We start from the raw sequence: 26,099 nt of genomic DNA, 5'->3' as shown, positions 1-26,099 counted from the left end.
GGACCCTCCCAATTTGTGTCAACCCCTACACATCAAGCAGGCCACACGCTAGATTTGATCTTTGGGATGGGGTTAAATGTGGATCTGGAAGTGGTAGAACCAATGCCATGGTCATACCATTCAGTCCTGAAGGCTCGGCTGGGGATACTACCCCCTCCTTGCAAGGGCGGTGAGCTGATTTATGCTCACCCGTAGAGACTTATGGACCCGATTGGGCTCCAGAATGCTTTGCGGGATCCAATGCCCCATGGCAGTTCGTTAGATGAGCTGGTGGAGGACTGGCAGTGCCAGCTCTCCGAAGCCATTGATGAAATCGCACCCCGTTGCTCTCTTTGCCCTCGTGCAAGACGGGCTCTCTGCTATACAGAGGAGTTACGACGGAAGAAGTGGGAGCTAAGATGGCTTGAGCGAGTGTGGCAATGATCTCGAGACAAAGAGGCAAGATCATCTTATAGGACATTTATGAAAGCCTATGAGGTGGTGGTGAAGGCTGTGAAGAAAGAGTTTTATGCAGCCTCCCCCACATCAGCTAGCTCACACCTGGCAAAATTGTTTAATGTGGTTCGGTCTTTGGTCTCCTTGCCAGAGGGAGGCCGTCAAATTTTGAATTTGAATATTAGCTGTGAGGCTTTTGGGAGCTTTATTGCTGATAAAATCTTGTCCAGCCACAGTTGACTCAGTGAATGAGCTAGAGACCCCTTGGCCACCTCCGGGGCCAATATTTGATCATTTCAGCCCACTCTTTGGGGAGGAGATTGACAGGACCCTGCGATCAGTTAGGCCCACCACATGTCCCCTGGACCCATGCCCATCGTGGCTGGTAAAAACCAGTGCCGAGGGGCTGCGGTCCTCACTGGAGGCCATTATCAACCTATCCCTAGGCTCCAGGGTTTTTCCTGGGCCATTAAAGGAAGCTGTGGTGAGGCCTCTTTTAAAGAAACCATCACTGGACCCCATTGACCTAGTCAATTACCACCCGGTTTCGAACCTCCCATTTCTGGGAAAGGTGATTGAGCAGGGAGTGGTGGAACAGCTGCAGGGCTTCCTGAAGGATGTCTTGGCCCTAGACCCCTTCCAGTCCGGGTTCCATTTGGGACATGGGATGGAGACATTGCTGGTTGCCCTCACAGACAATCTTCATAGACATCTAGATCGAGGTGGCTCGGCGCTGCAGATATTATTGGATCTGTTGGCAGCGTTTGATACAGTCGATTACGATCTTCTGACTCATCGCCTCACCGATGTGGGGACACGAGGGACTGCCTTACAGTGGCTTGTCTCTTTTCTCCATGGTCAGGGACAGAGGGTGGCGCTTGGGGAGAAATTGTCATCCCACCACCCTTTGGTGTGCGGGGTCCCAAAGGGAGCAATACTCTCCCCATTGTTGTTTAACATCTATATGCACCCCCTTGCCCAGTTGGTGTGAAGTTTTGGACTTGGATGTCATCAATATGGAGATGACACCCAGTTGTATCTGATGATGGATGGCCAGCCCGGCTCAGCCCCAGATGTCCTGGAACATGCTTTTGCAGCCGTGACTGGTTGGTTGAAACAGAGTCAGCTGAAACTGAACCTGACAAAGATGGAGGTCCTGTACTTGAGCCATGGGGGATTAGGTTCGGGACTCCAGCTCCTGGCCCTTGATGGGGGACTGTTAGTGCCAGTTCCAAGAATTAAGAACCTGGGGGTGATCTTCGATGCCTCCCTAAAAATGGAGGCACAGGTTACAGCGGTTGTCAGGTCCTCTTTTTTCCATCTGCGGCAGACCCCTTACTTGTCAACCCGTGACTTAACTACAGTGATCCAAACAATGGTCATCTCTAGGCTAGATTACTGTAACTCGCTCTACGCGGGGCTGCCCTTGAGCCTGACCTGGAGATTATAGCTGGTACAAAATGCAGCGGCACATGTTATTACAAGAGTGCCAAATAAGGCGTATATAACACCGTTCTTATGCGAGCTGCATTGGTTGCCAGTGGAGTACCGGATCAGATTCAAGGTTCTGGTATTGACCTATAAGGCCCTGTGCAGACTGGGACCAGCGTATCTACGGGACTGTCTCTCCCCATATATTCCCCGGAGGACACTCTGATCAGGGGACAAACAGCTGTTGGTGGTCCCTGGCCCCAAGGAGGCCTGCCTAGCCTCGACTAGAGCCAGGGCCTTTTTGGTCCTGGGTCCCACCTGGTGGACTGCTCTGTCTGCTGAAATCAGGGCCCGGCAGGACCAACTATCCTTTCGCCAGGCCTGCAAGAAAGAGTTGTTCCACCAGGCATATGGCTGAAGCTGGGCTGCTGGCCTGAAAAAAAGAGTGTATAAAATCTTAACCCTCCCTGTGAAGGCTGTCCACCATCCTGTTTTAAATGTGTATTAATACACTGTTGTTTTAATGTTTTAATGTAGATGAATTTTTAATTGTATTTTAATATGTTGTTATCCACCCTGAGCCCGCTCGTGGGAAGGGTGGAATAGAAATTTGAAATAAATAAATAAATACTCCATTACACTAGACCCTTAGTATTATCACTATTTTTTAATTTTTGTTTTATAAACCTATAAAATATAAGGTATTAACCCGCACAAGGGGCGTGTTGTACAGGCAGATATTTGCTCTTCATAAGAGCCTAAGATAGGGTTGATCTCTTAGAACATTGGCAGATCTTTTTTGTAAGTGTTTTTATTGAATAGATTGTTCAAATACAGTGACTATATTGATACATGAGAAAATGGAACATTCATTGTAATTAACTACTGATTTAACTATATACATAGAACAAAATCTACTAACTTTGATAATATTTACTTAGTGTTTGCTTTTTCTTTTTTACATTGGTTTTGACATTGTGTAATTTCATGTTTGTTAGGTTTTATGAGTTAAGAATAGTTTGGTATATATTTTTGGCGATATAGGCCATTTCCACACACGTTGAATAATGCACTTCCAATGCACTTTAGCAATCCTTTGGAAGTGGATTTTTTGTTCCACACGTGGAAAAGCAGTTCCAAATGTTCACTAAAGCGTATTGAAAGTGGATTATCCAATGTGCGTGGAAGCAGCCATAGCTGAAGCAAGGTAACTATTTTTCATAAAATAATGTTCTTTTAGGGTATATAATTGATTGTTGTAGGCTATCTGTTACTTTTTTGATGATAAAGTGGTTCCGTACTTTCATGTACCATTGGTCTGTTGAGGGCGGTATTTACTTATTCCAATGTAAAGCAATCATTGTTTTCGTGGCTACTAACAATCTGGTTATAAGTTCACATCTTATCATAGAAATATTAAGATTTTGCCATTGATCCAAGAAAATTAGTTGTAGTAAGAATGGAACTTTGTAACAATGATAGATCTAATTCTGCTAAGGACTATTGGCACATACACACTCATACACACAGCTCAAAGCAAAAGATTAGGTCTTATCTTCTGTTTCACTATGTGATACCTCCTGATGGCTGCATGGAGGACATTCACGAGCCTGGGACAGCAGTCTGCAACACAAATGAGACTGGAAGTGGGAAGTTGTGGCAGAAACACTAGAGATATCAAGCCTAACTGTAGCACACTTGCCTGCTCCATCTGTGCTGTGCAAACAAGTCCCAGCAAGCTTCCAGATCTGCTGAGAACATCAACAGGGAGAAGATGAAGGAAAACGCTTCACAAGTCAGAAAAGTGAGATTGCTTCGAAGCCATCTCAACCACCACATAGGCATTAAAATTTGCTCTACTCTGTGTTTGATTGCTTTTTCTCTCCTCCATTGGTCCTCTAGCCACCTGCCACCTCACTTCGTTTCCTCTCGATCCTTAGTAAACCAACAGCCAACATGATAGTGGTTAGTGTGTTAGACTTGACATGGGAGAACCACACTATGGGAGCTTACTGGACGACTTCAGGGCAGTCACATTCTCTCAGCCTAGTGTTCCCAGTTGCCTGTGGGTGGTGGCAAATTCCTGGGAGTTTGCCCCATTGCCTGCTGATCGGTGGGGGAAAACTAAAAGAAAACACAAATGTTCCCGTAATAAACACTATAATCAAAAATACAACATACATATATCCACTCTAATTAATAACCACGTAAAGTGCAAGTACTATACAGTTGAAATATACAAATACAATGTACATCTATAGTACATACATAATCCCCATGGGAGCTCATATAGAGGAATAGTGCACATTAGAAATATAATCAATAAATACAGCAATAATTCAATCAAATTCCATAAGAAATCATTAAGCAATTTTCAATAAATACAGTGACGAGTAGGAATCCAGATTTCGTAGTCATATAACAAATCCAATACTGTTCTATAAATAATCCTATAACAATAGTATCAGAAAATATATACTAGATTATTTACCCAATGGTACATATGAAAGTAGAGTAAATATTGAGAAGGAGATGGTAGAAATTATTATTATTCCTCTCCTATGGTGCTGTACTTAGATTGTCCATATAATAGTATGATAAGTTTCTTCCAATCCTTTCATAGGTACACAGTAAGACGTAGCCGAAGTGGCCTTCCAATGATGGTAAACTCTTCAATCAAACAAAGCTGCCCCAGCGAACCTCAGATGTGGATGTGGGCATAACGAAAGATCCCGACAGGATGCTAGCTACTCTCCTGTTTCATCATATCATAACTTTCTCAGGGGAAATTCTCACTTTGCCTTGTCTGCCAGCAATTTCCTTCACCAAGTCTTTCCTCTGGTCCAAATTGCTGGCAGACAAGGAAGGCCACTTCCTAAGCCATCCTCAAGTTGCAAATATCAACAATGGTTTTGACAGGCACACGAGCCGTATCAAGAGGGCTGTGAGGAATCCATCTAGAGCCACCAAGAATCCATCTAGATCCCACCATTCTGTGGGACCAACTTTCCATGGGTAATGCCTCAAGGCCTGAAAGTACATAGTCAGGGGTCCCTTAACAGTCAGCCACCAACCTTCTTCCTGGCCAAGGAAGGACAACAGTGCTTGGTCTTTAACATCATGGCCCACAGAGAAGAAGCCCTCACATCAAATTTAAAAATATCTCACCATACAGTTAAAAGGATTTAAGCCTCCCAAGATGATGCTCTTGATGTAATTCCCCTTCATTAAGACCAAACAAATGACACAAAACGGTGTGCAAGACTTTGAATTCTCCAGAACTCTTCATCAGGCCAGATTTTTTTTAAAAAAAGGAGAGGGGGGGGAAGCTTATTTTATGTACTGCTTTTCTCCATAACTGGAACTCAAAGCAGCTCATCACATTGTTCTCTCCTCCTCCACTTTATCCTCACAACAATAGCCTATGTGGTAGGTCAGGCTGAGAGAATGTGGCGGCGAGACCAAAGTCTTCCAGTGAACTTCCGTGGCAGAGAGGAGACTCAGCCCCAGATCTCTTCCTAGGACCTAATCTGACACTCTGTGTATTAAATAAACCAGTACTCTATTTATTAATGGTTGGTTAAATGAGGTTTGAATTTAGGATGTTTATATTTGTTAGTCATCTTGGGTGTTCTTTAAACAGAAAGGAGGGAAATGAATGAACGAACGAACGAACGAACGAACGAATGAATGAATGAAAAAACCATCATAGCATATGTGGCTTTAGAGTCGTCTCACGCCATGATCCTGAGAAATTTGCCTTGTGTGATAAATTAGGTTGAGGGTATGTGACTGGCCCAAGGTCACCCCGTGAGCTTCCATGGCAGAGGGGAGATTAGATCCGGGGCTCTCCCAGAGCCTTGTCTGCTACTTTAACCACTACACCACACTTACTCTACTTGCATAATTAAAACTTACAAGGAGGCACTGCAAGGCAACTAGTGTATAACACAGAAGCTGCACATTTATTGAAAAAAATAAATAGAAGTTGCTTTAATCTTTTCTTTTGCCAGCCAGGCCATCACGGTGCCTGTCCAACTTTTGTCTAGCAGTATAAATCCCTGTTAGATCTTTCCAAATGTCTCAGTATAGGCCTGCTGTTATGTCATGAACTAAGGGAGGTTTTTCCTCTCTCTCCCCTTACATCAAGCCAGCTTACTATCTTGTGTTCCTCTGGTTTTTGAAGGTGGATTTCTGGCAAGATCCCGCCTGCAACAGTGCTGCCAGCTCCACATCTCCCAATTAGAAGTCCAATATTAGTATTAACATGCAGGCTGCCTCTGGTATATGCGCACTGGGCTTTTACTCAAAGCAAACTGAGGTGGCCTTCAGGCATTTGTCTGCTTCCCTATCGGCATGCTGGAGCATCCTCAAAGAGAACAGAAGGCAGCCTACAATTTACAAAATACTTTTGGGGGAGAAACTGTTAGAACAGCAAAATGGAAATCATGGAATATATTGCTTCCTAGCAGGTTTATTGAATTGCTGGTTTCTCATAAGAGGGCACTTCTGACTAAGGCAGTAGAAAATGCACAACGTAGTTTGCAAAGTGTTTCATTCACAGCTCTTGTTGGAAACGATGTTTTTGAAAATTTCATACTGCTTAATGGTTTGATTTGACAAAGCAACCACCTGGCTCCAAGTTCTACCACATATTCCAACTATCTACCTGATTCTGTGCCAGCAAGATATAAATATAAATGGGGGATTAAAAAGAGGCAGATAATATTCAATGCCTGAATATGCTTTACTGTGTTAGGCAGCAGACCAATAAGAAGCAGCACAGGTGCCATTCTGCCTAGTCTGCTGCCCTCACTAAGCCTCTGACCATGCTGTTATATTGAAAACATGCCTATTTTTTTCAAAATACAAAGATTATAGCACAGTATAACAACAACAACAACTACACTTATATACCACTCTTCTAGACAAATTAATGTCCTATTCAGAGGCAGTATCAGAACAAAGCCTGTATTATTATTATCCCCACAATACAAGTGGGGAGCTGCGCAGAGATGAGTGGCTTATCCAAGGCCACCTACTGAGTAGGAATCAAAATACAAATCAAAGAGCACGGGACTCTAATCTGGAGAGCTGGGTTTGATTCCCCATTTCTCCACTTGAAGCCAGCTGGGTGACCTTGGGCTAGTCACGGCTCTCTGGAGCTCTCTCAGCCCCACCCACCTCACAGGGTGTTTTGTTGTGGGGATAATAGTAACATACTTTGTAAACTGCTCTGCGTGGGCATTAAGTTGTCCTGAAGGGCAGTATATAAATTGAATGTTATTATTTTTATTTTTATTTTTATTTTTATTTTTATTTTTATTTTTATTATAAATTTCATGATGAATCAGGCTGATTCATGTTTCACAAAGCGCATTGTCATGTATGCCAGCATACCTGCCATTAATGTGTTCTGCATTTCTAAGGTTATATTCTGTATACTGTACTAATCTTCTGAGAGTGTTTAAACTGTTAACATGAAATGTACAAGGGAATCAGTGGGGGTATCTGTTATCTCTTGAAACAATGTACTTTCATTTTTCCAGCAAGTGTCCTTGGATGCAAAGCTGTGGGCAGTAATGTATCTTTTCTTAGGGACTGAGATGATTTCATTCTGTATTTTGTCTAAACTGAACTAAGCTGTTCCTATGTAACTTTTGGAAGTTTTGTATCTGAATGCAATGGCCCAGAAGGGTGGGAAGTTTCCCTATAATTAGTAATGCCTTTGTTTGAATTGTCACTTCTGCCAATTGCCACCTTTGTGTGAACACCCTGAATTGTATGGATCTCAATAAAGTTGCTTCAACCGGAACATGTGTGCTAACTGTGGAGAGCTTGAGGGACCTACCTGCCAGGGACTGACACACATTTTGTGGGACTGCGGTTTTCATGAAATTTGCAAGTTTTGGGCCCAATTCATTTGATTCGTGAATGATTCGTGATGCCAGACAGGCTGGCACCGATCCATTAATTCCCTAGGCAACATAGGCCCGGAATGTTTGCATATCTTTTGTTGCCATTGGAAACACCAATCTTAGCCCACATAACCTTGATAGGCAGCTCTCCTTGCCAACTGGAGAGTTTCCATTCTGCCCTATACAGCAAGGAGCAGGGGGGTTAATCCCCTAGGTAATTGAGGAGATGGGCCTTCTGTGTAGCCATGGGGACACCAATCTCATCCCTCCAAACCCTGTTAGGCAGGTCTGTCTGCCAACCACAGACCTCCTGTTCTGCTCTATGTGAGCATTTGTTATATAAGGCACCTCTCTCTGCCTCGTGCTTTTTGACACAGAGAGAGTGAGGATCTGTTGCTGGGATTTGGAGTGAGAGAGAGTGGAGTTGGGAGCTTTTGGCTGGATTTGCTGCTGCTTCAAAAGAGACTGAAAAGCTTCTTTCTTATTTTCCTCACTTGTCCTTGCTGGGAAGGTCTTTGGGAGAGGGTGCCTTTTTTCTTCCACCTCACCAGACCCTAGTCTCAGGCCTTTGCCTGGCTTTGGGGGCTAGCTTGACTGAGGCCTCCCTTATTTTTAATTTGCTTGTCTTTGTTTCTTTTTCATTCTTACTCTGCTCTTTTGATTAATACTTAATTCTTTCTCTGCTCTTCCTTTGATTTTATTGTGTGCATCTCTCCCACCTGGGCAGGTGTCTATGTGGTGGTTTTGGGGCCCTTCCTTCAAAGCCCAGTCTCAGGGCCAGTGCCTGGCTCTGGGGCCCAGCTTTGTGGGTTCCAGTCAACGTTTTGAAACCTTGGTCAAACTGGGAGTGTGGGTGGAAGACAGCCTGCTGAAATCTCCCTGCAAGTTTAGCATCTTTGGGTATGAAGGGGGCCGCTGAAGTGCCCTAGGTTCTGACGAATCATGAAACTAACAAATCATATCACGAAATGGGGCAATTTCATGGAAGTTTGTGTTTTGTGATTCATGGAGTGTGAAACACTCATTTTCCCCCCATTTTGTGCTCATCTCTGCTACTGAGCTCATGGCAGTCATGGAGTTGAACCAGCTGAGTGCTGATTCACTTACAGAAGAAAGTGAATGGTGAATGACTGTCAGTGCAGTCCTGACCATTTCTACTCAGAAGTAAGTTCCACTGAGTTCAATGAGATTTATTCTCTACTAAGTGTGCTTAGGATTACAACACTGGCTATTTAGATGCTGTAAATATAGTTTATGTTTGCTGGAAACAAAGTGTTTATTTTTGTGATGTGTTGGAAGGAAGGTGGCTATACAAACATTAACAACCTTTTTTTGTTATTTTGACCAGATTCTGATTGTTTTAAACTTTACTATGTAAAGTAACAGGGGGAAAGTGGGAAGTAATAGTAAGATGGGGCAGGTACCAGACTGAAAAGAGTTACTGTCCTCAAGAAGCTTAGCTATGGGAACCCTTCAGCAAAGGTAGCACTGCTAATGATCAATAAAATCTGTATAAGACCAGGTATTAAATGGGTTGTTTTTCTACAACGGATGGGTGGGGCTCAGAAACTCCAGACACACAGAAGCCTTTGGCACAGCTAGGAGAGAAAGTCAGAGACTCGTTGCAGATACTAAATCAAACTTTTCCTTTCTGTTCGAATGCAGTTTGCTAGATAAGAATTGCAGAGAAATGGAGTAAGATGCTGCTTTTTCTCCATTGCAATTCAAAGAGATCCACTAATTGATACATCATTTGAGCAGTGCGCTGTTGGCAGTGTCTATGACAGGTTGAACACATGGAATCAGTGTTGCTCTTCCTAGTCTAAGAAGTGCAGTTGGCAACAGGTTTAGCCTGTGAAGGGGGTGGTGGGATCCTTGTGGGGAACAAAGTCCTGGGAAAGGTGATTTGGCACAGTCCACTTCATTCTTCTTTGTGATTTGGCACAGTCCACTTCAATCTTCTTTCAAAACAGTATCAATAGATAGGATGGCCAATTTTCATTTCAAAGAAGCTTTAATGGCAGGTAATCTGGCAAGGGAAAGTATGCCTGGAAAATATCCCTGATCTGAAGATCAGCCCAGAGATCCTCCAAGGTAGAGGATTTTCTTTTTTGGCAGACATTGTAGTTGCAGTTTCCCTTCTCATTGCAGAAAAATGACATGATGCTCATGTGCTCATGCAAATTTTGAGTATTTTAATTGCATCCAGGGGGTAATGAATTTATTAGTGCTCTTTGTGAGGCTGAAATGAAATTCATGTCAGTTTCTGATTCTAAGTTAAACATGTGTCACAGATCCAGTGGAATGTGACCAATGTGAACAAGTTTTGCAAAAGATATGATGGCTGGAAAAGAAGAGTGGGGTGAACATCTCTCAAGTATCATTCCAATATAGGGAATTTTGCTGTCACCTGCAGAGAATTGGCAGTGAGGGTTAGTGTCAGCCCTTCCACCTCTGTGTTGTCAGAGAAAGTGTTTCCTGTCCAGCTTTAATTGTTATAAGGAAGTGTTGTCTTGTACAGATCCCTTTGAAGTGATAGAGCTCTGGGGGCGGGGCCTAGGCAGCTCCGGCCAACCCATATGTACCCTTCCATTGAATAAAAGTGCCTGGGCTGTCTTTTCATGAACAATGCCATTCTTAATTGTTGCTGGTTGTATGAATTTCAGTGTGCAAGTTGTTCCTGTCTATTCATCATTTGTATTTTCTGAATAGTCAAAAGGCTGAGAGAGATTTTTTTAAAAAAGAGCTGAATTATTGATGTCATTTTTTCCAGTTGATTTTGGTGAGATGCTGTGATTTTGAATCACTAATAGAGGTGTACTCAGGCACTGGACTAGCAGAAGTCTTATTTCCCTAATAATCAAAGATCTGTCCAGATGTGTTTATAGAACCTATACTTATTCTTCAGAGCACCTTTCACCACGATCATTATGTGGTATTAAAAAACAGTTTCTCTTAAAGAATACCACATTTGTTGCCAATATCTAAGAGCAGACCTTTGAACCACCCTGCAAATCAACTCCCTAATGTTGCTGCATATTCTTGTCTTAAAATATAGAGAAATGATGGTGAATAGAAAAGTTGACATTGTGGCGGGGGGGGGGGGGGAAGGATGTCATTGCTTGTTGCTTGTTGCTGCTAAGGACTGGGGAGAGGGTGGCCATTTAGAGCCAACTTTGTACAATGAAGGTACAGGAAAGCACATTCATTTCAGCAATTATATTAACAGACAACTTGAAGTGACTGGCGCGAGAGAACAGTGATGCTTCTATTGTGAGGGAAAGCTCTCTGCGAACTGTCCTTAGCATAGAACATCTCCTCTCTGTTCTATAAAAAAAGTTACTTCTGAGATACTCTTTATGCTCTCCAGGGCTTTTTTCAAGAATTTTCTTTGGGCCTAGCTTCTCAGAGGGAAACTACATGATATGTGTGGGCACGTGTTGGGTCCTGCAAGCTTCCCTGGGAAGTGTAGTCTTACAAAGAACAGCTGCTCAATGAATTGCTGGTTTGAAAGCACCAAGGGCAAAATTCTCTTTTTATTTTTTTTTGCACAGAGCCCTGTGCAAGTGAAACTGACCAACCATCAATTGCACCATCTAGCTAGGAGTGAAATTGACCAGCCTCTTCTACTTAGCTAGGAGGTGAAAATGAGGAAGGTCGGTCAAATTCAGTTGTATGGGCTCTCTGCAAAAAGAATAAAAAGGGAATTTCCCCTTGGTGCTTTCAAACTAGTGATTCATCGACCCTGGGATGGACTTAACGTTTTATAAAAAGAGAAAAGAAAGAGGGGAGGGGAGGGGAGATGGAAAGGAGGGGCTCTCTGCAAAAAGAATAAAAAGGCAACTTCCCCTTGGTGCTTTAAAACCAGTGGTTCATCAACTGTAGGATACAAGGCAGATTTGAACACAATATTAAGTTTCCCAAGAATCTCTAGAGTGTTTCTTTTTTAAAAAAGGCAAATTTCTAATCCTTGTTGTTATAAAGATAGTTGTGAAAGGCCAGCTGATCATCAGTGGTTAATGGCACTCCTTTCTCCTTCTATAACTATTAGTACTTGAATACATTGTTCAAAATTCTAAAAACAGAACAATTTATGCTTAAAACCATAGACAGGCCTTCCTTCTTCCTTTGTACAGAATTTGAGGTTTTTTGGTGCAGGATTTTAATGCACTTTAACTGTGGTGGTACACTCACCCTGTGAAGTTTAAAATAATGATTATCTATTCACGCTATCTTCTCTTTGTTTTGTCGTATTTCATAACAAACCTCCATGCAAATTTAATAAGAATTAAAGAACAGAGTATCTTGAAATGGTTTTTTATTACTGTTTTAAACCTGACCAGTGTCCTCCTCTCCTCCACCCCTCCCCACTGCATATTCTTGAGCACACGCTGCATTTTCCGTTTGGTTTGCTTGTGTTTTTCTGGAGACAGCCAAGTGAAATGTAGAACAATCCGCCGCTTTGAAGTGCGCACAAAGGGAAGATCCTTCTGCATTTCACCTTTTTGCCACAATGTACCAGTAGCACAGGCAAATCAAACTGAGAAAAAGACTTCTCTGGTACCACGAACTAATACCCTGAAATATAATTGTGAAGACAAATATTTTGAGACAGCGGCGGCTTCAGTACAATTTCTCATATAAGTGTTCTTTTTGAATAAACTAGGAAGCTTGTAATGAAATGGATCTGGCAGAAGAAAAATGTGTTTTCCCCTTAGTATCACATTAGGATGGGAGGGAGGTTATTTCACTGCCGTGGGCCAAATTTGATAACCCTTTGTGCTACCGAAAATCATGCAGGCTTCAGTGGCAGGAAAGTAAAACCCACAAACGTGATTCGCTTATGTAGGTTGGAATTTCCTTTAAGATATACCCTCTTAATCTCACAGTCTCTCTAATCCACCCCCCTCCCTTTAAGGGCTGGTTTTCAGTACTGCTGATTTTAGTTTGCAGACTCCAGTAATGTTCGGCTTTTTTTTTTTGCCTTGCATCTGACCAGCAGCTTTTGAAAATGCAGGTAGATTATGGAAGATAGTTTCCCGGTATATATATATGCCTTAGCGTGATGGTGTGGATTTGTATTGGATGTTCTCTAAAGCATATCTAAGCCTGGGGCCTACCTTATTTTCAGAGTGCAGTGGTGTCCCCCACCTATATCTCTGAAGCGGAGCAATTGGTGTATGTCCAGAACGCTTTTTGGAAGTGATTTCATCACAGGGCCTTTTCATACTATCGCCTTTTAGCTCCATCTTCTAGCAATACAGGGAAGAGGGTGGCTCCAAGTGCAGATACACTCTCTGTGTTCTGAGAACTTAATAGCAGTACTAAAAGGAAGGACCCTCCCAGTCCACAGCACTGAGCTGGTGCTTGCTATCTCTCAAAGAACCCAAGTCACTCTTAATGTCATTGGGTAAGTTTATCCCTGCGTATTTTTCCCAGGAAGGAAAAAGTAAGTCCGCATTGCTTTTCACGTCTCTGCTTCTCCAAACTCCAGCAGGACAGCCATGTTAGTGTGCTACAGCCAAAACAAAAACAGAGTTGCCAACCTCCAGGTGGGACCTGGAGATCTCTTAGAATTACAACTGATCTCCAGGTCACAGGGATCGAATCCCCTGGAGAAAATGGCTGCTTTGGAGGGTGGCCTCTATGGTGTTATACCCTGTTGATGTCTCTTCCATCCCCAAACCACACCCTCCCCAGAGTCCACCCACAAACCTCCACGAATTTTCCAACCTGGAGTTGGCAACCCTAGTCAGGAGACATCTTAAAAGAGGGATGATTTTATCCAGGGCTTTTTTTCTGGGAAAAGAGGTGGTGGAACTCAGTGGGTTGCCCTTAGAGAAAATAGTCACATGGCTGGTGACCCCGCCCCCTGATCTCCAGACAGAGGGGAGTTGAGATTGTCCTCTGCGCCGCTCAGCGGTGCGGAGGGCAATCTCAACTCCTTTCTGTCTGGAGATCAGGGGGCGGGGCCACCGGCCATGTGACCATTTTCAAGAGGTTCCGGAATTCCATTCCACCACGTTCCCGCTGAAAAAAAGCCCCTGTTTTATCGAAGAATAAGCTGCTGTGAGTCATCACCCACTTTATGAAGGAATGTTCAGACGCACGACATCTTCATCCATTTGTTGAAGTAAGCTGTGGATGTGCGTGCCTTCAGGGTGTCACAAGACCCTTTGTTGTTCTGCTTCCCCCACCCCGTACTCCTGTTACCTGCCACTGCTCTGAGTGGTGGTGGGGGAGAGATAAGACAACAGTGGTGTCTTAGGCTCCTCCCCCCTGAAGTGACATCATCCACCATATTACCCCCTCCAAGCCTCCCGCTGCTCGCAGGCTTGACCTGGCACCCCTAGTTTGTTCTATGCTGTTACTATTATTTCTACTACCATTATAAAGAAAAGTGGCTGTCCAGCAAGAGGTTACGTTGGTTTTATAATGACGCAAAAGGTGCTTTATAGGCTAAATCTTTCCTTCTTTCGTGAATTAAATTTAAGGGAGAATACTTACTCAAGTGTGCACAGGGTGTGCATGTTATTCAGGAAGGATCATTGTTCTAGAGTAAAGTCATGTCTATCCACACGTAGCTAATCTGCATTTTTAAAACATGCCAACTGTCAATTTTTTAAAAAACAAAATGTGTATAATATTCAGCCTGTCGTCATATGAGTCTCCAAGCAACAGAGACTAGCAAAGCTCTGTCAAATCCAGATCCTTATTGAGAGTTTGGCTGGGCTGAGCATTTATAAATCCTTTTTGTACCTCACCAGAGGCTTCTAAATCTTGTTCTGAACCTTTCCAAGATCAGCTATGCATGGCCTTTTTTGCAACAGCGTCTGTGCGCATGCATGCTCTCACGCACTTGTCTCTCCCAATCTTTCTTTGGCACCTTTCCATGTCAGGCCCCTACTAGGTATAAACTCTATGTGTCATGCAAAATTTCAAGGTTTTCCAAGGCTGGTCCCAAATCTCAATATTGTTGTAAAAAGCTTATTCAACTTGTTTGGACGATGTATCTGCACTTAGATAGTACATCAAAGCCAAGGACACAGACCAGGTAAGGTTTCTACTTGTCCCTTCCCTATTTCTGAATGTACACAGGGCAAGCATGCTAAGAATGAGAAGCAGTCAAGATTCTGGAAATTTGGTTATTCTTGTTCATAAGCAAGGGAGCCTCTGCGTCTGTCCAGCTTTATTATTGCCCCAATGGGGTTTTCCCATTTTTGTTGCAAAAATACACCTGAGACAGAAGCAGAGTTTTTTTTTCTTTCTTTAAAGCGACATTACTTAATATGCTGAGACGACATTTCCAATTATTCTTTTGGTACAAGTCGGGAGAGCTCAACCACTTTTAAGCCATTTAAGGATCCTTGGGAGAGGTGGTGACCTGACACCTCTTAGGGGGAATCCTGTTCTCTGCACAGGTCCCTTGCTGCCCTGTTAGGAAAGCAGTACCCCAGGCCTGCAAATCGGGACATTAAGACTTACTTCAATTTACAGATTTAAAAGAACTTTTCACAACCCAACAGCCATAATTTGCCTGCAGCCAGGTGCGTTTGGCTGGAACCTAATCCTTCACGGAGCGTTGATTCATGCGGCAACTCTTGTGTTTTATCACACCTACTCACGTCTGCCACAGCAGAGACAAAGTGTGAAGGGCTGACACATTCTCTGAAAGGCAGCTTGTGGCAGAAACATCGCTTTGTCTGTTCATGCATCTGGACCAAGCAATTTGCTTCGGCACCATGAGGACCGCTGCAGAGAAGCTCTAGGTCAAGTCGTTTTTTAAAAAAAAGTATACACACGCACAACCCCCCCCCCCCCAAATGCATATTTTTAAAACACAAGGATGATTGTAACTATGAGCAGCAACCAAATGAGAGACGTGGCAAACATGGATCGTCCTCAGTTGCTTGCTACTAATGACTTTTTTTTTTTGCCATCTACCAAAAGCTTCATGTCAAGGATGCAACCTTTGCTGTTTCATCCAATCAGCGGACTGGAGCAGTGGCAAAGTCCCACCTTCCCTCACGTGGCTCCATCATTCCTGAGCGATGGGAAATGGGCTTCCTTGAAGAACTCGACCGGCAGCTAAAATTGGAGGAAGGAGCATACGAAGAGATGTCGATAACGACGAGGGAAGGAAGGGGAGGTTCTATAAAAAGGCACTGGGGTTCGCTCTGGGATCTTTCTGGTTCCTGTAGCGCATCGCAAGCCACACTCCAAGAATCTCTGTGAAACTGAAAAAGAGCCTGACTCCTCCAAGGATTTTTAAGGCCTCGTCTGCGTGCTCCATCATCTTTGTAACACACGTGACACACACAGAAGATGAATTCCAACATGCCGCATTGCAGTTGTCTTTTGGGGTAGATTTGTTAGAGAAGCCGCAGCAGTTCAAACTTTTTTCCCACGTGCTCCTGGTCTCGTTGTCCAGCATTCCCCAGGCACTGCTCAAGAGACTTTCCTCTTTCCTTTTGCTGAGAGCCAGACATGAACAGGAGACGCCAAACTGGAAAAGAAAGACTAGCCCTAAAATGATCATGTAAAAGAAGAGCATGACTTGGTGATGGTTGACCGCGCCGATGAGCCCCACGATGGCGATGAGAAGCAGGAAGAACCCCACAGCACGGACCCCTCCAATGATGTGGATGCTGGAGACAATGCCGAAGCCTTTCCCCCAGGCAGCCACGCCAATCAGCAGGAGCCCGACCAGCACATAAACGACATTGAGGGCGCAGAGCGCATTGCGGGAGCAAGCGAAGCCCCCACAAACCATCTTCCCACACAGGCGCCGCCCAGACCGACAGAAAAAGGGGAGCCACCCCAAAAAGGGCAACAGCCGCTGCTCCTGGCCCTTTAAATCTCAGCCCGCCGCCAACGCGCCTGCGCGCCGCTGCTCTCTCGAGACAGAAGCAGAGTTGGCGATCCTGGAAGTTAACTCTGGGCTCGGGCGCAAAAGGAATGTAGTAAAATGGATAGTAAAGAGTTAACTGGAACCTGATTATGGGATGGAGGATAACTCCACCCCCTAAACTGTTCTCTTACTTACTTTCCTTTTCTATGTTAGTTTGTTGTTAGTTGAGAATAAAGCAGAGTGTTACATTCCAGTACTACATCTCACTTACTGATTACTGCTGCAGTCCCACTGTTGCCATGAGCTCAGTAGGTGGCCTTGGGTCAGCCACTCCTCTCGGCCCCAGCTCCCCAGCTGTATTGTGGGGATAATCATAACACTAACTTGTTCACCACTCTGAGTGAGGCGCTAATCTGTCTAGAAGAGCGGTATATAATCACTCTTGCATCCTAAGAAGCCTGGAGACAGAAGTTTAACAGAATTGCAAAAGCTTTTGACTGAACATTATTCTCTTAAACCTAATGTCGTTGTGGAACATTTCAAATTCTATAATCAAATGAGGAAAGAAGCAGAATCTATATTAGACTATATTGCAGAGCTTAAAAACTTACAGAACACAAAAAGGATAATGTTGGATTACTGAGCAAACCAAGAGGAAGGAGATGCTTCAGTTCCTCAGGAGCAGGGCTTTTTTTCAGGGGGGACGCGGGGGAACGGAGTTCCGGAACCTCTTGGAAATGGTCACATGGCTGGTGGCCCCGCCCCCTGATCTACAGACAGAGGGGAGTTGAGATTGCCCTCCGCGCCACCGAGCGGCGCGGAGGGCAATCTCAACTCCCCTCTGTCTGGAGATCAGGGGGCGGGGCCACCAGCCATGTGACCATTTTCTCCTACGGCAACCCACTGAGTTCCACCATCTCTTTTCCCAGAAAAAAAGCCCTGCTCAGGAGTAACCAGGTCAGCATGCAGTCGGTCTGCTATTGATATTTGCAGGATCTCTCCTTGTCTGCACTCCACATTTTGAATATCGTTTAGAAGGCTCCCTTTTTGTGCATGTGGGCCTGACTGAAGTCACATGTTCACTCTTGTATCCCTGTCCAACCAGAGGAACAGAATGCTGGACTAGGAGACTCCTAAGTTTGAGCCGCCTGTATGTATGCTGTACTTGTGACCGTTGCCCTGACCTTTCTTTTTCATTCTGAAGGCAACTCCTGTTGAAAACAGACTGTTGAACTCAGTCAGCCCTGAGTCTGATCCAGCAGGACAGTTCTTATATCTGTTATTATGGGATTCTGCCCCATTCCACTGGCACACCATTTACCTGCTTGCTTGGGTCTAATTCACAATGATTCTCTGTAACCTCCTGTCAACCTCAACAAGTCTCTGTAGTTCTCGGGATCCACAACAGTGCTCAGACAGAAAGTGAGGAGACCAGTGTTGGGCAGTGCACCTTAAGAGCCAGATCTTACAATATCTTTGTGAGGTTCAGAGGCATACATGCCCCTGCTGTATCAATTCCCTTGTCCGTCACATCCTCTGCTGTCCCACTTGGATTTGCAGAGCCTCAGAATGGGGGGGGGGGGTTGCAATCCCTGGTTCCAGTTCTTCTGCTGCTGGTAGCATGGTGGTGGTTCTTCTGCTTCAGCTTCTTCTTTGTCTTCCTCCTCTGCTTCGTCTTCTGCTTCGTCTTCTTCTTCTGCTTCTGCTTTGTCTTGGTCTTGGTCTTTGCCCTCGTCCTCCTCATTGGGTTTCTCCTACAAAACTTGGCAATAGAACCTGATCACCTCCTTCTGCCCTGCTTCATTCTAAGCCCCTTATGAGGCTCGGGTAGGAGACTGTCCATGCTCAGTCCATTCGCTTGAAGGTTCATGGGAATGAGCAGTCTTGTGAGACCTCAGGGGACTCTTGGGCTGCATCTGCAGCCTCTACTCCCCCCTGCCCCATTGCTCTAGCTGATCTAAACTGTGAACAGCTGTTGGCAGCGATCAAAGGGGCGCCGACTGCCCTAGTGCTGTTGCAGCCATTCTCCTGTTGCCACTGTCCTGTTGGCCTTCCCTGGTGCTGGCACCATGGGTTCCCAGGTGGGCATTCTGAGACTCCTGAGTAAGTTTGGCAGTGGGGCTTGGTTCCCCTCCCGGACAATTCGGAATGCATGAATGCAGAGGCTCTGTACAGCAGGCAGTTGGGCTCATTTTATAGGAAAGGAATATGTGCTGTTAAGCAAAAAAAACCCTGTAATTTTTAGACTGGTAAAACCAATAGATTCTGGAAGCCTCTTCTAGAAGAGAGACGAATAGTGTAAAGATGTGATCGGGGCCTGCTCTGCCATGATTACATTCTTCTCACAGATATTAAACGTTTCTGTTCCTTTTCTCCTTGTGTACAGTATTGACATGTTTGTTTCTTTAAAGTGGTAAGGAAATGGCACTGACACTTCAGCCATAGATTTTTTTTCAAGATGGCAAGCAAACTCCTGGGAAGAACTGTCCTGGTGGCCCTTGGGCCTGGAGGCTTATATAAGCTGACGGAAACAAAGGGCCAGTTTTCCCATCCAAGGGGCCCTAGGCTGTGCCTCTCATGATTTCATACAATTGTGCTCTCCCTTGTTTATTCGTTCCAAGAAGATACACTCAAGTCCCAGAAGATCAAGGACTGCTCACCTCACATACACATTTCCAGTGACAGAAAAAAACCATATTGCTATAGTATGGATGTGTGTGTGAGTCAGGACACACTACATATTTAAACTCCAATAGCCTCTTCCCCTAGAAAAGCAGTTTCAGGAGGGAAAGTTCATCAGGGGAAATGTGATGGTTGTGCGTGTTCAACTCTTCCCTTGCCTTCAGCTTTTTCACTCCCCATAAGATTGTTGGATCTCCGTCTTTGGACCTGAGAGTCAGGTTTGGGGTCTTATTCTTCGGGCAGCAGATGGAAATCTCAGGTCCATCAGTCAGTCCACGTACTTGGTGTTTGTTTATTTAAAATAATTGTCGGTCCGTCTTTCTCCTGAGCTATCTCAGGATCCAAAGAGTGTGTGTGTGTGTATGTAACATTAAAATATGTAATATATATAAAATGATATAACAGCAATACAATAAATTTAAAACTACTTAATATTTCTTCCTCTGGTGGGTATTCTTTTCCTTTTTTTGTGTGCCCAGGCTCAGCTGCAGTGGCCCCTCTCCAGAAGGAGCTTTGTTTTGCAGCCTTGCCCCAAAGGCAGGAAGGTCGGAGCCCCGTGGCCTCTTCCGGAAGGCCCTTCCAGAGGCACAGGAGCAGTTCCTTCTAAGTGTGTCTGCTTAGGGTAACTACTGCCCATGCCAGTGGGAGACAGGAGGCAGTATTCTGGACCCAGCACCCCCACCGTGAATGACGATTGGTTTGGGAGCCCCTTGTCCCCGCCCTCAACGAAGCCTTTCCTCAGGACTGTTTAGATCCAGATCTAGAGGCAATAGTAGTCTCCTCTGCCTGTATTCTTTCTTTTTTTTCCTCCTCCATCCCACCCCACCTCTAGTACCACCCTGACACACTAGTAATTTTAACAGTCAATATTGTGCCTTGCACACATCTTACCTTGGCCGTTGCTAGCTTTTCAGGTGGGCATGTTTAGGATGGGACAGATTGTTTTCAATAAAGTGAAGCTAAAACTATGGCAGTTATGTCTATTGTGAGGAATGTTTGTTATTTTGCAGACTGGAGAGGCAAGCTTTATTCAGTACTTATTTGTCAGCAAAATGACAGTTCCTGCAGTATAGTCTTGGATCCAAACCACGACTGTGTGACCCTCATTGGTGTGAAAACATTTGTCAGCCGTTTCTGCATGTCAATAATATGCCTGTAGCCGTTTGAAATATCTTTGTTGGAGCTAAAGAATAAGCCATGAAGCAACTTTGTACACAGGGTTTTCTTACATATAGAGATGAAAGGGACTTCTCATTTCGTAAATGTAGGTCAGCTTCCCACCATTATGTAGCATCAATGGGGTCTAATGGATTAAGTGTGGGACTTTTAATAGTCGAGATCTGGGCTCAAGTGTCTGCTCAGCCATGATTTGTCCCTCTTGGCCTGAGGCCAGTGTAAGGAACAGGCTTTGTACCACCGTTCCAGAGGCATTGAATGCTAAGTTTGAAACTTTGGTTCGGGCCTCATGTCCTGCAGATTTCTTACTAGGCCTGTTTGCTGGCAAGTCCCAAACTCTGTTAATTAACTTCACTTGGGCTGCTTTCTTCTTATGAGAAAGTGGCCTTGAGAAGGTCAGAGCTTGGTACTGTGCTCAGCTCTAGCCACACTCCATACTCTTTCACATGCTGTAATGTCCAATTAAGTAACCGAGCCCTGAGTAATGTCCAATTAAGTAACCGAGTGGGCTGATGCTCCTCCAGATTTCAAGAAGCCTCTTTGTCTCTAGGCAGTTTTATCAGTTTTCCCCCTTTCAGCCATTGCCCACCACCCGCAATGTGAAAGAGAGCTTCTCAGCTCCATGCTACTTCCAGGATGCCTAGAGGAAGCAGGCATGGATGGGCTTTGTGCTAAATCTTGGTAAGATCAACCAACTTTGGGAACCAACCCAGAGAATGTTAGTTAGTTAGCCAGTAGTATTTTAGTTAGTCAACATAGCTAGGTCAGCAAGCTTATTTGTTTTCATGCCTGCCTAAATGCTTGTAAGAGCGATTTCTGCCTTGTATATGCTCCTGAGTTCTTTCTTTAATAAACTCTAATAACATTTTGCCTGCCAGTATTGCTTGCCAAGGAGGCACACACACTCAAAAGATCCCAGGAAGCTAGGATGCTTCAAAAAATGGCCAAAGCTCTTAGACGCTCCTAGAGGTCCTGAGGGGCTTGGAAAGCCTTCAGGGATGGGGGATTAGCATTCCCAGGTGCCAACCGATGGCGGGTAAACTCCCAGGGGTTTGCCACCTTGCCCACCAACCTGCCAGTGGTCAGCGGGAGGTAGCAAGCTCCCAGAGGTTGCCCACCACCCCTAGGCACCTCAGGAACATGCACTGAATTGTTGCCAAGTAGGCCCCCTCCCCTGCTTTAAAGCCTGCTATGAACTGTGTTAAAGTTTCCTGCATCACTGTTTCACTGCTGCTACACAAAGATTGCTTTGCACGTGTGCGCCCTGATACACGTGTCAGTTTCCTGCCTGCGTGTCAATTACCCTGCTGCTGTAATAGACTGTGTAGTTTACTGACTCCATGTTTGGATAACTGCACAAAGGACTCTTTCCCTGGGCCACTCTGCCCTGACCTATATCTGGATTTCCAGTGTGTGTTTGGACTTTATTACAAGTGTGCCCCGTGCCTGCACTGCCATCTACCACGGACCGTGCCTGTTCCCTGCTTTGGACTGTGTTTTAAGTGTTCCCCCTGCCTCCATGGAAGCCTGCCTCATATGGGCCCAAGCCGCTGCTAGCAGCCGGGCGCCTGCCGGGGAAACCTCCAGCGAGCCTGGCTAGGCGCTCCCTGGTCAGTTCCCGCCTGGAGCCTCCCGCGAGCCGGTCCCCGAGCTTGCCCTCGCTACCGGGCAGCCTGCAATCCAGTCCCAGCTATGCCCAGCCGGCATCCATGTTCTCAGGCAGCCAGAAGACCCTGGGAAGAAGACTGCTTTGAGAAGCCATTTCGGCGAAGCGGGCACACCACGTCCGCAGCGAGAGCCCCTCGCCCCGCTCTGCATATCTTAGGAGCCGCCCCGGAGAAGAACTAAGTGCTGACCATCCCAAGCACTTAGAGAATGCATCTCAAAGAAACCTCCGCATTCCAGAAGCTGATGACATCAGGACAAGCCCTGTCCGCTGGAACATCCTTTCAGCCCACTTGGATTTCCCCCTCCCTCTTTTGTCCCCTCTTCCTGAGGTGTCACTTATCACAATCTGATTACTAAAGTGGCCCATCTAAGCCATTCAGTAGCCCATTAGAACCTTTGTTTTAAACTGTGAGAACCACCAAGTACAGCACCAGCCCCAGGGTACGTTTTGGGGTATTTAAGCTGGTCTCCCAGACCACTCGGTGCCTCGGCCATTCCCTATCCAGACTTCCTTGCTGTCCGTCTGTGGTTCCAGTGCTGGCATTGGACCACCACCCTCGCTGCTGTGTCTCTGCTTCGCTCCAGGATTGTGAGTATTTCCCTTATCATCGTTGGGAACCCGCTAATGCGAACGTCTCTGTATTTCCTACTCTGTATTTCCTAGATCTTGTGTGTTCCTTGTATGATTGTGCAAGTTAGGCTTACGCCACACCAAATACACGTGTTTGGAACTTATTTGTTGTCTGCCTCTTTTTCACTAGAGTGTCTGGGATCGGGACCTCCGTAAACATAGGTTATGATCCGCGCTTAATATTTAGTTACAGACTGCTATAGCTAATTCCCCATTATAATAAAGAGCAGTTCTGGTAACAGTTTACTGGTGGAGAATGCGGGCATAACCCAGTTCGTGTGAATACACGTGAGTCGACACGCGTGTCTTCAGCGAACTGACTTAGAGGAAAATTTTCCAGACCTCAGTGTAAAGAGCGCAATTTAGCTCAGGGAATTAAAAGTGTGAGTGTGTGTGGCTCTAGTGAGCATTTCTATCTTGTGGGTTGGCTTTTCCCCATTTCCTCCTTCAGCCAGCTTTGGACTACTTGCCTTTTGTGGTGCACCGCGAGGCCCTCCAGCCGTTATAACCGGTGTACTGTGGGTGAGGACCTCTGAACTGGTGAAGTTCCTGGCCACTTTCCGGGCCGCCTAAACGCGTCTATGTGGGTGGGATCCCAGAAGTAGGCTCTAGATATATACGCATATATATACTTCCTGAAGCAGCACATATAAAATTCTGTTCCGCCCTCCCCCGTCTCTCCTAAGTCCGTCCAAACCCCGTTCCTGCCAGCACTTAGGCTTCAATCCCCGCTCCAGAGGAAACGTGAAGGGATCGATAGTCCGTTCGTTTAGTTTAGCTTTGGGAATCTAAAGCCAGGTTCCTGAAGCCCCGCGGCAGCCGGCCGCACCGTGCTTAAGAGTTTTAAGTTAGACTCTTGGGCGCTTTTCCGCTTGCGAGTTTTAGGTCGGACTCGTGGGCGCACCTCGCTTGGGAGTCAGTGGGACTCTTGGGCACACTTTTGCTTGGGAGTTGTTAGAACTCTTGAGCACACCTCGCTTGGGAGTACAGTAAGCTTTACTCCTGGGCACTTTTGCTTGGGGACTTGCAGAGGCAGTCCTTGAGCGCGTTAGTCTTTTGGTCGAGGCTTGGAGACAGTTTAACCGTTTGTCTCTGAGCACGAGGCCTGGGGACTTTTTGAGTACAGTTCTTGGGCAGAGAGCTTGAGAGCATTTGTAGCTTCTGAGCAGAGGCTTGGAAGCACTTCAGTTCCTGAGCAGAGGCTTGGGAGCATTTCTGGTTGCCTGAGCAGAGGCTTGGGAGACCCCTTAATTGCAGTTTCTGAGCAGAGGCTTGGGAACACTTTTTGGTTTTCTGAGCACATAGGCTTGGGAGACCCCTGAGCTTTGGTTTTCCGAGTATAGGCTTGGGAGACCCCTGAGCTTTGGCTTCTGAGCAGAGGCTTGGGAGCACTGAGCGTTTTTGGTTCTTGGGCTTAGAGAGCTTGAGAGCACCTTCTGAGCCAGTAAACTTTTCCTGGTCCCGTGGCTTGTAGGCAAGCTTAAAACGGGAATAGGAATTTTTCCTTCTCCCCCGGTGGAGAAGAACAGAGTGTAGGACCCTTAAAAATACCCTTGTGAACCTAAAAGTAGGACCTTAAAACCCCCTGGTAAAAACCCTTGAGGACCTGAGGGAAGGATAAACCTCCCAAAAGGAACATAGAGAGGAAGAAGTTGTTAAAACCCCTGAGCAGCTTTAATCGCCCCACCCCTGGTGTCGCTGATCCACTCTTTAACCTCCCCGAGATCAGCCTTAAACGAAAGTAAAATGTACCGGGCAAACCCCACCGTGCCCCGCCTGGAGAAGTGGCTAGTTAAGAAGGGAGATTGCCCTTGGGAAGCCGGTTCCTTCAAGGGACCCGACCCACTCCAGATAGTTAGAAGCGCCTTCCAGGACTTCTGTGACAAGGAGAAACCTAGGTCTAGCAAGAAAGATAGATACGGAGCTTGGGCACTTTTCACCGCCCTACAGGACAGTGTGTCCCTAATTAATAAGTTGCAGACAGCTCAGGAAGAACAGGAACAGGAGATAGAACAGTTAAGGAAGGAGAAGAAAGAGTATGAGGAAAAGGCAGCCGAGTGGCGTTCAGAGCGAGTTAATTTCATGCTGGAGAAGCAGGGACTAACCACTGCCCTCCAGGACGCCCAGCACAAGGCTGAAGCGGCCTCCGCTCGTGCCGATATGGCTGAGCATGCAGTAATCGAGGGACAGGAAAGAATCGCTAAGCTAACCCATGCCGCCCAGTTCATGGCAGAGCATAACCACTCCAAGGTAGCTTCTGCGGACCACTCCGCTTGTAAGAGGGAGCTAGAGGCCCTAAAGCAGCACCTGGGAATGCAGCAGGCCGTAATTTCCGCCATGCATCCCGCAGCCCTCTTGGCCCTCCCCGAAGGTAGTACCGACAACTGGTCATCCCCTCCGTCTCAGCCCGAGGAAGCCGCGCAGCCCCTCCGCCCGATAGCTACCAAGGAGATCGTCTCCACAGATGAGGATGGCAGAAAGACAGACCGGATAGTTAAAGAGACCCGCAATTGGAGGCCCGATGAGCTCCAAGCCATAGCAGATCGTATGGGACCCCTAAACCAAGACACGGCTATCCAGTGGTTCACCCATGTGACCACCTCCCAGCCCTCCGCTAGTGGTTCCGATGTAGCCCAACTGGCCCGCCACTGCGCCAGCCCCGAAATAGTCACAGCCCTTAATGCCTACGTTTCTAATAGAAAGTTAGCCACCCGCAGTCAGTATGGGTCCATCAAAGAACTGTGCGCATTCCTATGGCCCACCAAAAGCTTGAAAGCCCTGTATATTGCAGAGTCCCAAAAGCCCGGAGAGGACCCAGAGGCATATTTAGCTAGGAAGCAGCTTCTCGCTGAGCTAGCAGATGAAGTAGACCTAGATGCAAGCGATGTACCCGACTTCGATGAGCTGGAGTTCAGAAGAGCTGTTATCGATGGTCTCAATAGCACCACTCGCCTGGCCCTGGCAGGAGTCGAACCCGGGAGCATTACATGGGGAGAGCTGGAATCCCGCATCAGGAGCATTGCTGGCCTGCTGCGGGAGACCGGAGCGATCCGCCATGTGAAGTCCCCGGCCCCCCATAGGAAAGAGAGTGAGCCCATCAACACAGTCACGTATGCCAACCATGGTCCCCACTCCCAATATCGGCCCCAAGGGCATAGCTCGTACTCGGAGCCTAGAGGTGGAATCTTGCATGGGAGAAGCGGTAGCTTCACTCGGGGCCGCAGCCAGAGGGACTCCCGTCCAGGAGTAACCTTTGTGCCCACCCCCAGTCACTACCCTTCCTCCCCACAGGTACCCTCTGAGCCCT

At 46.0% G+C, this 26,099-nt stretch overlaps 2 protein-coding genes across 2 annotated transcripts in view; one reads left to right on the top strand and one right to left on the bottom strand.

Moving 5' to 3' along the window:
* MAGI2 (membrane associated guanylate kinase, WW and PDZ domain containing 2) overlaps positions 1 to 26,099 on the top strand; it is a 1,211,123-nt gene that overhangs the window by 554,685 nt on the left and 630,339 nt on the right. The gene's annotated exons all lie outside the window — the stretch shown is intronic.
* Positions 15,903 to 16,634, bottom strand: LOC129335523 (tetraspanin-31-like). Its single transcript, XM_054988146.1, has one exon. The coding sequence runs from the start codon at positions 16,555 to 16,557 to the stop codon at positions 15,937 to 15,939; it is 621 nt and encodes a 206-aa protein (XP_054844121.1). The 5' UTR covers positions 16,558 to 16,634; the 3' UTR covers positions 15,903 to 15,936.

Source organism: Eublepharis macularius, chromosome 9, assembly GCF_028583425.1.
Source record: "Eublepharis macularius isolate TG4126 chromosome 9, MPM_Emac_v1.0, whole genome shotgun sequence".
In the NCBI taxonomy this organism is placed as follows: domain Eukaryota; kingdom Metazoa; phylum Chordata; class Lepidosauria; order Squamata; family Eublepharidae; genus Eublepharis; species Eublepharis macularius.
The sequence above is the reverse complement of the archived record's forward strand: the minus strand, read 5'-3'. Positions and strand labels throughout refer to the sequence as shown.

Coding starts and splice junctions, on each gene's coding strand:
- LOC129335523 (XM_054988146.1), bottom strand. CDS start 16,557: ATGGTTTGTGGGGGCTTCGCTTGCTCCCGCAATGCGCTCTGCGCCCTC.